The sequence below is a fragment of the Panthera leo genome, chromosome A2 (assembly GCF_018350215.1).
Source record: "Panthera leo isolate Ple1 chromosome A2, P.leo_Ple1_pat1.1, whole genome shotgun sequence".
Taxonomy (NCBI): domain Eukaryota; kingdom Metazoa; phylum Chordata; class Mammalia; order Carnivora; family Felidae; genus Panthera; species Panthera leo.
In genome coordinates, this window is record NC_056680.1 from 161,519,542 (window position 1) to 161,531,307 (window position 11,766).

At 45.5% G+C, this 11,766-nt stretch overlaps 1 protein-coding gene across 2 annotated transcripts; it reads left to right on the top strand.

Moving 5' to 3' along the window:
* Nucleotides 1–2,697: 2,697 nt before the first annotated feature.
* GIMAP5 (GTPase, IMAP family member 5) lies at nt 2,698–11,453 on the top strand. Of its 2 annotated transcripts, none has more exons than XM_042927056.1 (3): nt 2,698–2,821; nt 7,491–7,539; nt 9,667–11,453. In XM_042927056.1, exons 2-3 carry the CDS (start codon nt 7,497–7,499, stop codon nt 10,551–10,553), a joined length of 930 nt encoding a protein of 309 aa, XP_042782990.1. In that variant the 5' UTR covers nt 2,698–2,821; nt 7,491–7,496; the 3' UTR covers nt 10,554–11,453. The 2 variants fall into 2 exon arrangements, with proteins under 2 accessions (XP_042782990.1, XP_042782989.1); XM_042927055.1 differs by having other exon boundaries at nt 2,760–2,821; nt 7,494–7,539.
* Nucleotides 11,454–11,766: the final 313 nt, after the last annotated feature.

Sequence of the window (11,766 nt, forward strand, 5' to 3'; positions counted from 1 at the left end):
CAAGTATCCCTTGGAATTAGTGTTTTTTTGTAATTTGGGGGGTAAATACTCAGTAGTGCAATTACCAGATCATGGGGTAGTTCTAGTGTTAATTTCTTGAGGAACCTCCATACTGTTTTCCACAGTGGCTGCACCAGTTTGCATTCCCACCAGTAGCGCACAAGGGTTTCCCTTTTGTTCCACAACCTCACCAACACTTGTTGATTCTTGAGGGTTTTTTTAATGTTTATTTATTTTTGAGAGAGACAGAGCATCAGCGGGAGAAGGGCAGAGAGAGAGCAAGACACAGAATCTGAAGCAGGCTCCAGGCTCTGAGCTGTCAGCACAGAGCCCTATGTGGGGCTCAAACTCACAAACCGTGAGATGATGACCTGAGCCAAAGTCGAATGCTTAGCGGACTGAGCCACCCAGGCACCCTGCTCCTTGAGTTTTTTCCTTTAGCCATTCGGACGGGTGTGAGGTAATATCTCAGTGTGGTTTTGATTTCCATTTCCCTGATGATGAGTAATGTTGAGCATCTTTTCATGTGTCTGTTGGCCATCTGGATGTCTTCTTTGGAGAAATGTCTGCTCCTGTCTTCTGCCCATTTCTTCACTGTGTTATTTGGGTTTTGTTGTTGAGCCATATAAGTTCTTTATGTATTTTGGATACTAACCCTTTATCAGATATGTCATTTGCAAATATCTTCTTCCATTCACTAGGCTGTCTTTTAGTTTTGTTGATTGTTTTCTTTGCTGTACAGAAGCTTTTTATTTTGATATAGCCCCAATAGTTTCCTGAGGCAAGAGAACCAAATGCAAAGTAATTGTTTTATATTCATTACTCTAGTCTGAAATGTGCAATCAGTTGACAAATAGAAGAGCCACAGCCTCCCAAACCTGCCCCAGGAATCAATGGGCACGTAAGCGCCAAACCCCATTAAGCCCCTTAAGACTGGCTTGTCAGAGGACAGGCAAGGGGTAGCCAGCACGCGGGGTCTGGAAAGCCCTTGAAATCACGTCCTTAGAGTTGTTCTTTCAGCCCCTCTGTGGACCAGCACAGCCTTTCCGTCCCTGATAAGCAGAAGCATTCTAGAAACAGGAGTCTGGGTACCATCGGTGCTGAGGGGAATGCCCCACTGGGCCCTTCCTGGGTCACTGGAGGTGTTTCTTAACCTGGGGGTCCTCCACAGTCTTCAGAGCCTCTACCTCCAAATTCCATTTATTCTAACAAGTCCTAAAAAGGAAATGGGAGGATGTCTTCTTTAGAGAAGTGTCTATTCATGTTTTCTGCCCATTTCTTTACTGGATTATTTGTTTTTCAGGTGTGGAGTTTGGTGAGTTCTTTATAGATTTTGGATACTAGCCTTTTGTCTGACATGTCATTTGCAAATATATTTTCCCAGTCTGTCGGTTGCCTTTTAGTTTTGTTGATTGTTTCCTTTGCAGTGCAGAAGCTTTTTATCTTCATGAGGTCCCAAGACATCCTGATGGTCAACAGACACATGAAAACATGCTCAACGTTGCTCCTCATCAGGGAAATACAGATCAAAACCACACTGAGATACGACCTCACGCCGGTCAGAGTGGCTAAAATGAACAAATCAGGAGACTATAGATGCTGAAGAGGATGTGGAGAAACAGGAACCCTCTTGCACTGTTGGTGGGAATGCAAACTGGTGCAGCTGCTCCGGAAAACTGTGGAGGTTCCTCAAAAAATTAAAAATAGAACTACCCTATGACCCAGCAATAGCACTGCTAGGAATTTACCCAAAGGGTACAGGAGTGCCGATACATAGGAGCACTTGTACCCCAATGTTTATAGCAGCACTTTCAACAATAGCCAAATTATGGAAAGAGCCTAAATGTCCATCAGCTGATGAATGGATAAAGAAATTGTGGCTTATATACACAATGGAACACTACTTGGCAATGAGAAAGAATGAAATATGGCCTTTTGTAGCAACGCGGATGGAACTGGAGAGTGTTATGCTAAGTGAAATAAGTCATACAAAGACAGATACCATATGTTTTCACTCCTATGTGGATCCTGAGAAACTTAACAGAAGACCATGGAGGAGGGGAAGGAAAAAACAAAAAAAAAACCTGGAGAGGGAGGGAGCCAAACCATAAGAGACTCTTAAAAACAGAACAAACTGAGGGTTGATGGGGGGTGGGAGGAAGGGGAGGGTGGGTGATGGGCATTGAGGAAGGCACCTGTTGGGGTGAGCACTGGGTGTTGTATGGAAACCAATTTGACAATAAATTTCATATTATAAAATAAAATAAAGTGAAGTGAAATGAAATGAAATAAAATAAAATAAAATAGTAAAATAAAATAAAATAAAATAAAATAAAATAATATTGGGTGGGGAAGGCAATGGGAGGAGGCATGGCGACCCCAGCAGGCTCAAACAGGAATTGTCCCTTTATGGAAGCCACACGGCCACCCACTCGCTCGCCGCTCTCCAGGTGCTGCGGACCCCAAGGGACCGTCCCTGTCTGGGCCGGCGGGGGCCAGGCTCCCTGATCCCCTTTGCCTTCTGGAGCCAAGGCCGAGCCCTGGAGCCCGCGGCCTCCCCCGCGGTTCCTCCCTAAATGCACCCGCCCCGCTTCCTGCTGCGCCCTCATCGCCCTGAGAGCCGCCCACGTCCCCGCCCTCACCCCACCCCCCATCCCCGGGAGCCACCCGCGTCCCCGCCGCCCGGAGAGACGCCCCGAAAGCCGCCCGAGAGCCGCCCCGAAAGCCGCCCGAGAGCCACGGGCCCCCGAGAGCCTCCTGCTGCCGCGTCCCCGCCACCGCGAGAGCCACGTCGAGCACGCAGCCCGCAGCGCCGCTCCTGGTAAGGGGACGGTCCCAAAGTCTTTAGGGGGTCTGAGGGCCCAAGGTTTAGTCCCACCCAGTTCTGGTGTGATCTCACCCAGAGTGCAGGACTTGTGGGTTCGCCCCTCAGTGAACCGGGATGGTGATGGTGGGAGTTACGGGCTCAGGGGATTCGGGGTGGCTGGAAACAGGCTTGGAACCACTCAGCCTGCGCTCACAACCCAGCACATTTCATGGCGCCACAGGCCAGTTGTCCACTTCCTGGCCCTTGTGATCCTCGTGAGCCTCGCAGGGTTTCTTAAAGCAGGACTATTGTCCTCCCCTTTGACAGATGAGAAAACTCAAACGCCCCAGGTACCCTAGCCAGGTAGGGACACACGTCCAGTTTCAATCCCTTAACCTCCCCACCACCCTCAATCCCTGACTTGTGCCAAGGCCCAGAAAGGTCTGGGAGAAGAGGACGCATTCCTAGCGTTGCAAAGGGCAAATGTGGGATTATTATTCCCTCACCCCCACGCACACCAGTCCCATGGGCCAGGTGTTCCAAAAAGACCCCTCAGGGGACATTGTCCCATGACTTTGATCAGAAGCCATTCCATTCTCCCCCAAATACCCCCCCCCCCATCTTTTGTATGACACAATATAGGTAGGACTCTATTCTAGGGCAAACATACTATGCTCAGGGCATATGGGAACAATCCTTTTGTCTGCTAACCCTTGGTGGGAGTTGTGTCACAACCTCACAGTGACAGAAGTACAGAACAAGTGAGCCAAACCAGGAAATAAAGGGACTGGGCAGATGAGTGAAGGAGATATTTGTGAACTAGGCAAGAAATATTTTTTATCTTTCCCAGAACAGCATTAGAGAGCCTGCTTTCTCATGGTTTGATAAAATGAAGTAGCATCATGATAAAATCAGGCTCATACAATTTTAAAATCAGAATGTACATTATGTTTGCTTTCAATTCCTACCTAGGCTAGATCCTCCTACCATCCCAGTCTGATTCTGTCATTTCTGCTTACATGCTGCCTGCCACTCTCTCATGATACCTCGTCCCATTTTGGAGAAGGTTAGCAGAATTTTCCTTTTGGAGAAGAAATCTGCCTTAGTTCCCAAATCACTCACTTTTGCCTATGCTGAGGTTGACACATACCACATTCTTTCAGGTATTCAGTGCTTCCCCAGCCTTTTCCGAGGCTTTATTCCATCCTGTTAATATTTTGTCTGTGACTCATTTTAACATTTCTGTCAATATCCTTCAGACTTGCCTCTGGACCCTTTCTTATTTGTTAATATCTGCCTAAAAATCCATCCCTCAGGGGGAGGTATGTCTCCCCCCGCAGCCTGACCCACTCAGAAGATAGTTCAGAAGAACCACTATACTGCATTTCCACTAATGTAACCTGAGTTGATTGGCCTTTTGAGACAGCCACACTGCACCATTTGGGTCACACTTAATCAAGTCAAGCAAAAACACCAGATTATTTTAAACGAAACTACTTCAATTCAGAGCAACTCCTGCCTCCTGCAAATTTTTTTGAACATATATATATATATATATATATATATATATATATATATTTTTTTTTTTTTTTTTTTTTTTTTAAGAACATGCGCTCAAGATTTTGCAATAGGGGCGCCTGGGTGGCTCAGTCAGTTAAGCATCCAACTTCAGCTCAGGTCATGATCTTGAGGTCCGTGGGTTCAAGCCCCGAGTCGGACTCTGTGCTGACAGCTCAGAGTCTGGATCCTGCTTTGGATTTTGTGTCTCCTCTCTCTGCCCCTCCCCAACTCACATAGTGTCTCATGCTGTCTCTCAAAAATAAATAAATGTAAAAGAAAAATTTTAAAGATTTTACAATACAATTCTCCATGTTGATTCTAAGGCAGACATCCAGCCTGTCAACACCAGTTGATGTTCTGACTGTGGGATGCTAACATTGTATGCAGTGTTCCAAGATGATGGTGGACTTGTTTGGAATAATCTCTTTTACCCCCTGTGGAATCAAGGAGGATATGCAAGCAAAAGGGGCCTTTTTTATATAGCTTAGCTCCATGGCAGTTGGGTGACCTTGGGCAAGTCATCTGATGCTCAATTTCCTAATATTTTAATAGAAATTTCAAGACTATTTGATCACATCACAGGGAATTTATTTCTTTATTTTTTTGTTTTTATTTTGAGAGAGAAAGAGAGAGAGAGGGAGGGAGGGAGGGGCAGAGAGAGAGAGAGACAGAGAGAGAATCCCAAGCAGACTCCATGCTCAGCATGGAGCCTGACGGGCTCAATCCCACCACCGTGAGATCACAATCTGAGCTGATATCAACAGTTGGACATGTAACCGACAGCCACCCAGGCACCCCTCACATCACAGGGAACTTAGAAGAACAGTTAGAATCGTGGACATGAAAGAATTCTGAAGGTTATAGATGGCTGCACAGAGGATGTTCACAATGATGAAACCCATCATCAACATCCTCACCCCTATCATCATCGTCTTTACCGAATCAGTAGATTGATTCCAGCATGTTTTATGAGGTTCCCAAACCTCAGAAAATGTCATCTAAAAATACGAAAGATGTCAGAGAACTTGAGGAGTTTTAGCAAAAGCTGTAATATAATTTACTAAAAGCAAAGGACAGCATGTGAAAGATGGTGAGGCAAATGGTCTTCTCTGGGCTTAAAGAAGGGAGGGGAGGAAAAGGAAAGAGAAGGAAAGGAAGAAGGGAAAAGCAGGAAATTGTCTTAATATATTCTGATAATGTGGAAGAGGATGGTTTCCCCTAAGGAGGGCCAAACAAAACAAAACAAAACAAAACCAAAAACAAACAAAAAAAACACATCCACTGCATGAGTAGAAAAGCATGCAGAAGTTATTTCCATATGACAGAAGCCACCTGAATAGCCAATGAGCTATGAAAAACACTTTTGATTCTATGGCAATTAGTAAAATTCGAGTTTAAACCAATTAAGATATCCTTATTTATGCCCAGAAGAGCGACAAAAAATTAAGTCTAATATCACCAAATGCCAGTGAAGGTTTGGGAATTCTCATACGTGGCTTGTGCCAATGTGAGTTAGCACAACCATCCTGGGGGCATAATTAGCAATACCTAGTCAGATGGCAGCTGTTTATCCCAGGTAAATTGCTGCACGTGTGCACAAGAGGACATACATGGGGATTCTTTTGCAGCATTGTTGATGGTACAAGCACATAGCTTGAAACAGCTCAAAGTTTGTTGATAATTGATAAAATCTTCCATAAACAAGGTCATCTACATAAAAAGCTTAAAATACAAAACCAGTACTATACATTATCTATAGAGACATGTGTATGCAGAAGTATAAATAGGCAAACGAGAATGATCCACAAAATCCTCAGAATATTGTCTTTCAGAGGACAGAGGGAGGGGCAATAAGACTGGGGAGCCAAACAATGTTAATGAAACTACATGTGTAATGTTTGACTTTTCAAACAGAATAGCTCCAGTAAAAATGCCCAAATATTTACATTTGTTCATTGCAAATGGTAGCTACTTCATGCATTTCTCCACTTAAAAAATGTGTTTCAAAACCGCATAATCTTTAAACCTGGATAAAGACATAGCTCCAGTAAAAATGCCCAAATATTTACATTTGTTCATTGCAAATGGTAGCTACTTCATGCATTTCTCCACTTAAAAAATGTGTTTCAAAACCGCATAATCTTTAAACCTGGATAAAGACAAAGAACCTCAGAGTTCATCTTCATTATATTGCATGTCTCGTGCCTGCCTTATCTAATGCTTACTTACCTTTCCTAATACCAAGAAGAATGACCCAATAATCTGCCTCATTTGAAGGAAACATTTATGCCAATCCTGGTGCCGATTTCTGATTAAATCCGCTGAGATACAAAAATGGAGATTATCTGGGGACCAGGACCTCAGAACCCACCAGGAAAGAAGTTGGATTAAGATCTGAGCAGGCAATGAGTTTATCTTGAATTTGTCCTGAATGTTGATTCTGTCCCTTCAGTCATGGCACCACCTTCTCTCCACCAAACTCCCTGGCGTGGGGCAAGGTGGGGGATGGGGTGGTAAGGAAGGTGCTGGGGCTCAGCCCTCTACAACTACTTCCTCTGCTGTCAGTGCCTGAAGGTAACCTTGTTCCCATCCCGCTCTCCCACTGGAAGGAACATTGTGCTTTCCTCTTTGCCAATGGAGTATCTGACACAGTTTCTGGGAGCAAAAACTCTCAGTACTTCAAACAAATCAGTGTTATTTACACAAAGGCAGGGTTGTTGTTTTTTTTCTCTGTATCCTAGCAAGTTTGCCTACTTTGATTCCAACTAATAATAATGCCCCACTCCTGGTTCCATAGAAGAATGCTTTCTTCATTTCATGCCTTTTCAAGTTGGAGAAAGAAAAACCAACTGATTCCATTTTAAAAATCTTTCCTAATTTCCTATAAGTTAAAAAAAAAAAAAAGCAACAGTGCATTGCGTTAACATAACCTAACTTAACTTTGCCTGGCTTGCATAAAGTTATTCATAGATGTTTGGAAGTATAATATGAGTTAGAAAATTAGCAATGGAAATGGCTCATCCTAGGATAATTATTCTTAGTTGTCTGAATTGAAAGTGTTCTCAGGCCTTAGCAACTCCCATATGGACACTTGCTTTCATTCCTTTCCTGTTTTTTATTCCAGAAGAGAATGGAAGGGCTTCAGAGAAGCAGATATGGAACCATGACTGAAGGTAAGAAAGCCTTGGTGTTTGCAGGAGCTCCAGGCACCCAGGAGCATCACTGTTCTGTCTCCACCGACTCTCACCTCAAACACGGGGACAGAAACCCAGTTACTTTGAACTGAGAAGGTGCCTGGGTGGCACTCTTTGGTGCAACACACTGTCCAGAGAATGAAAAAATATAAGCTACAGACTGGGAGAAAATATTGGAAAAATCCATACCTAATTATGGTATATTCAAAAAAGAAATCTTCATGGGGCGCCTGGGTGGCTCAGTCGGTTGAGCGTCCGACTTCAGCCCAGGTCATGATCTCGCGGTCCGTGAGTTCGAGCCCCGCGTCGGGCTCTGTGATGATGGCTCGGAGCTTGGAGCCTGTTTCAGATTCTGTGTCTCCCTCTCTCTCTGACCCTCCCCTGTTCATGCTCTGTCTCTCTCTGTCTCAAAAATAAATAGACATTTAAAAAAAAAAAGAAATCTTCAAACTTAATACTAAGACATCAAAAATGAAATAAATAATAAATTAAAAATGGGTGATATGAAGAAACATATCACCAAAGACAATACACATAAAGAAGCACCTGGGTGGCTCAGTCAGGTAAGCATTCAACTCTTGACTTCGGCTCAGGTCATGATCTCATGGTTTGTGAGATCCAGCCCTGCCACAGGCTCTGTACTGACAGAGCGGAGGCTGCTTGGGATTCTCTCTCTCTCTGCCCCTCCCTTGCTCGCGCTTTCTTCCTCTCACAAAATAAGTAAACATAAAAAAAAATAAGCTGAAGAAGAAAGAGACAACTGTCACCTGTTCTTCCCCTTCCCTGTCATCATCATGCCCAGCACACTCTCGCCTGCACATGATTGGTGGGAAATGTGGAGGTGAAACTTCACGTCAGGGTTTGGAGGATTTGGAACCAGGCTGTGAAAACGATTTCTCTTTCCTTGTCTGCTCCCAACTGGAAAGAGGAAGAGTTCCCGTAGAGATTTAGTAACCCTGCATGCTCCAAATGCTTCAGGAGAGGAGGAACCAACACTGAGTAGAAGGAATCAAATAACAGATTTTAGGAGCCTGAAATGGCCTTAATTCATTTGAACTCATAAAGACTCTAAAAAGTCCTCGGGTTCTCACCCCCCTCCAACCCTTGAAGATTTTAGCTCTTGGCTCGTGTCACCCCACCTCCAACACCTCCCTGTGCAGTTCACTCAGCCAGTTTCCTGTGTAGTTCACTCAGCCAGATATCTCCAACACATGTGCTTCTAATGTCCTTTCTTCCACTTTTCTTCAGCCTCCCATCCAGGGGCATCTCCCAGACTTTGTCCTTGACGTTAACGACCTTCTGTCATCTCAGTTTCAAGCCTCCAACTGCCCACCCACAGAGCAGACATCCAGGGACATTCAGCTAGTCCTTGGCAGGAGGTCACCGAAGCTCTGACAGCTGAGATGCACTTTACGCCTGAGGTTCCTATGTGTGCATTGAGCCTGGGGATTTGTGGGTGGAAAAGAGGTGATAATGTTTTCTCATTCGTGGCTTCTCATCCTCTGCCTCCTTCTAATCTCACATTTATCTAGCATGAAATTGACCAAAGCACCATCTATGGAAAAGCCCTGGGATCACATTCCTTTAAAAAAAAGCTGTATTTTCCCTGCTGTAGATGAAGTGCTTAGAGCATTCTTCTCAGTGGAGCGGTCCCTCCCTTGGCTGTGGGTCCAAGCTTCTAATTTCTAACATAGGCTTTCTATGATCCAAGAACATCCTAAAGGATACGAACTTTCGGGGCGCCTGGGTGGCTTGTCAGTTAAGCGTCCGACTTCAGCTCAGGTCATGATCTCACGGTCCGTGGGTTCAAGCCCCGTGTTGGGCTCTGTGCTGACAGCTCAGAGCCTGGAGCCTGTTTCAGATTCTGTGTCTCCCTCTCTCTCTGACCCTCCCCTGTTCATGCTCTGTCTCTCTCTGTCTCAAAAATAAATAAACGTTAAAAAAAGTATATTTAAAAAAAAGGATACGAACTTTCATATGTATTTAGATGTGACTGTTTTGGCCACAGGAAGGTCCACGAGTTTTCATGCGATTCCATGAAGGTCCCTGCCCTGGAAATCTTAATCGCTAACTTAGTAAGACACACACAAATTGGTTTTTTTATAGGCAGAGGGGAAGATAACTGGTTTGCAACATCGTCCTCACTGAGGATCATCCTGGTGGGCAAGACAGGCAGCGGGAAGAGTGCCACAGGGAACAGCATCCTCTGCCAGCCAGTGTTCGAGTCCAAGCTGAGAAGCCAGCCTGTGACCAGAAAGTGCCAGGCAGAGACAGGGACCTGGGATGGAAGGAACATCCTGGTGGTTGACACACCCCCCATCTTCGAGGCAGGGGCTCAGACCCAGGACACGTACAAGGACATCGGGGATTGCTACCTGCTCTCTGCCCCGGGGCCCCACGTGCTGCTGCTGGTGACCCAGCTGGGGCGCTTCACCGCCCAGGACACGGTGGCGGTGAGGAGGGTGATGGAGATCTTCGGGGAAGAAGCCATGAAATACATGGTGGTCCTCTTCACCCACAAGGAGGACTTGATGGGCGAGTCCTTGGACAATTACGTCGCAAACACGGACAACCATAGCCTGAGGAGCGTGGTCCAGGAGTGCAGCAAGAGGTACTGTGCCTTCAACAACAAGGCCACCGGGGAGGAGCAGGGGGAGCAGCGGGCCCAGCTGATGGCCGTGGTCGAGAGGCTGGAGAGGGAGAACCAGGGCGCCTTCCACACCAACAGCCTCTTCTTTGAAGCCCAGATGCTGCTGCAAGACGGGGGCAGTGCCCACGGGGAAGAGCACAGGCGCTTCCTGACCAAGGTGCAGGAGTATGTGGGAAAGCAACAGCGAGCCCTGAAAGAGAGAGGCAGTAACTGGGCCTCCAGGGTGCTCCTCAGAGTCAAAAACTGGGTGTTTTCTAACCCTGGGATATCTGCCTTCCTTGTTATATGCTTTCTGATTTTTCTTGCCGTTTTAATTAACTTGTGTATTACTCATGCACACTGAGCGTTTTCAGATGACTTCTGCAGTCAGCTATATTATTTTTTGAGTCCCCGTCTCTGTCTGTGTCAGATTCTTTATATGCTTTTTTACATAATTTCACTTCAGTTTCTCCTCCTTGCATTAGACATGCCACCTTTTCTTTTTTTTTTTTTTTTCAAGTGCTTTTAGGTAAATAAAATCCAAAGGAAAAAATTTTTTTTGTTTTTGTTAAAAATTGTAGCAGTAAGAACAAAAAGGATGAGAAACTAACCGTCACAGGATGTCTGCAGGAAGGAAGGTGGTGGACTGTGAAGCTGTGCGGATGTCCTACCTCTGGGCCCTATTTTGTGCAACGATGCTGTCGAGGGGAGACACGTGTTACATTAAAAGCCGGTGGCAGAATTCTCTATTTTATTCAGAAACATGCTCTGATTTCATTGGAGTTGGTCATAAAAGACGCCCATCCCCATCCCCACACCTTCGAGAGAGGATGATGAGGTTGTTGAGGGGACTTGGGGGGACTTTCCAAGGCAAGAAGAGGTCCGGGACGGAATGCACAAGAGGGGTCTGGCATGATGAAGGAGAGAAAAGGGGTCACCACAGCGGGGTGGGGCTGAGCCTTAGGAAAAGCAGTCGCTGAGAAATTCCAGTGACGGGGAAATGAAGGAACTGTAATGTCTTAAAGCAGGGGTTGGCAGGGCCAGATAGTGAATATTTTAGGCTTAAAAATGGTTTATAGTCTGCTCAGCTCTGCCCTGGCCGCCACAGGCAATGCGAGGCTACATTCCTATAAAACTTAATGAACAGGGACATCTGAATGTCATGTAACTTTCCTATGTGGCCATGAAACATAATTCTTCCTTTTTTTTTTAATTTTTTTAATGTTTTTGTTTATTTTTGAGAAAGAGAGAGATAGAGCATGAGCAGGGGAGGGGCAGAGTGAGAGGGAGACACAGAATCTGAAGCAGGCTCCAGGCTCTGAGCTGTCAGCACAGAGCCCAACACGGGGCTCGAACTCACAGACTGTGAGATCATGACCTGAGCTGAAGTCGGATGCTCAACCGACTGAGCCACCCAGGCGCCCCTAATTCTTCCTTTGATTTCTTCAACCATTTTAAAATGTGAAGGCTTCTCTTCCCTCACAGGACGTATGAAACACACAGCAGGCCAGAGTGGGTCCATCTTATGGTATATTTCCTGTTGCTGGTCGAGCTGTGTTATAATGCAACATCTTAAC

Bases quoted from the DNA above. Each gene is read 5' to 3' on its own strand.
- GIMAP5 (XM_042927056.1), top strand. From the start codon at position 7,497: ATGGAAGGGCTTCAGAGAAGCAGATATGGAACCATGACTGAAG. The intron at 7,540-9,666 runs GTAAGAAAGCCT...GTTTTTTTATAG, and splicing joins ATATGGAACCATGACTGAAG to GCAGAGGGGAAGATAACTGG.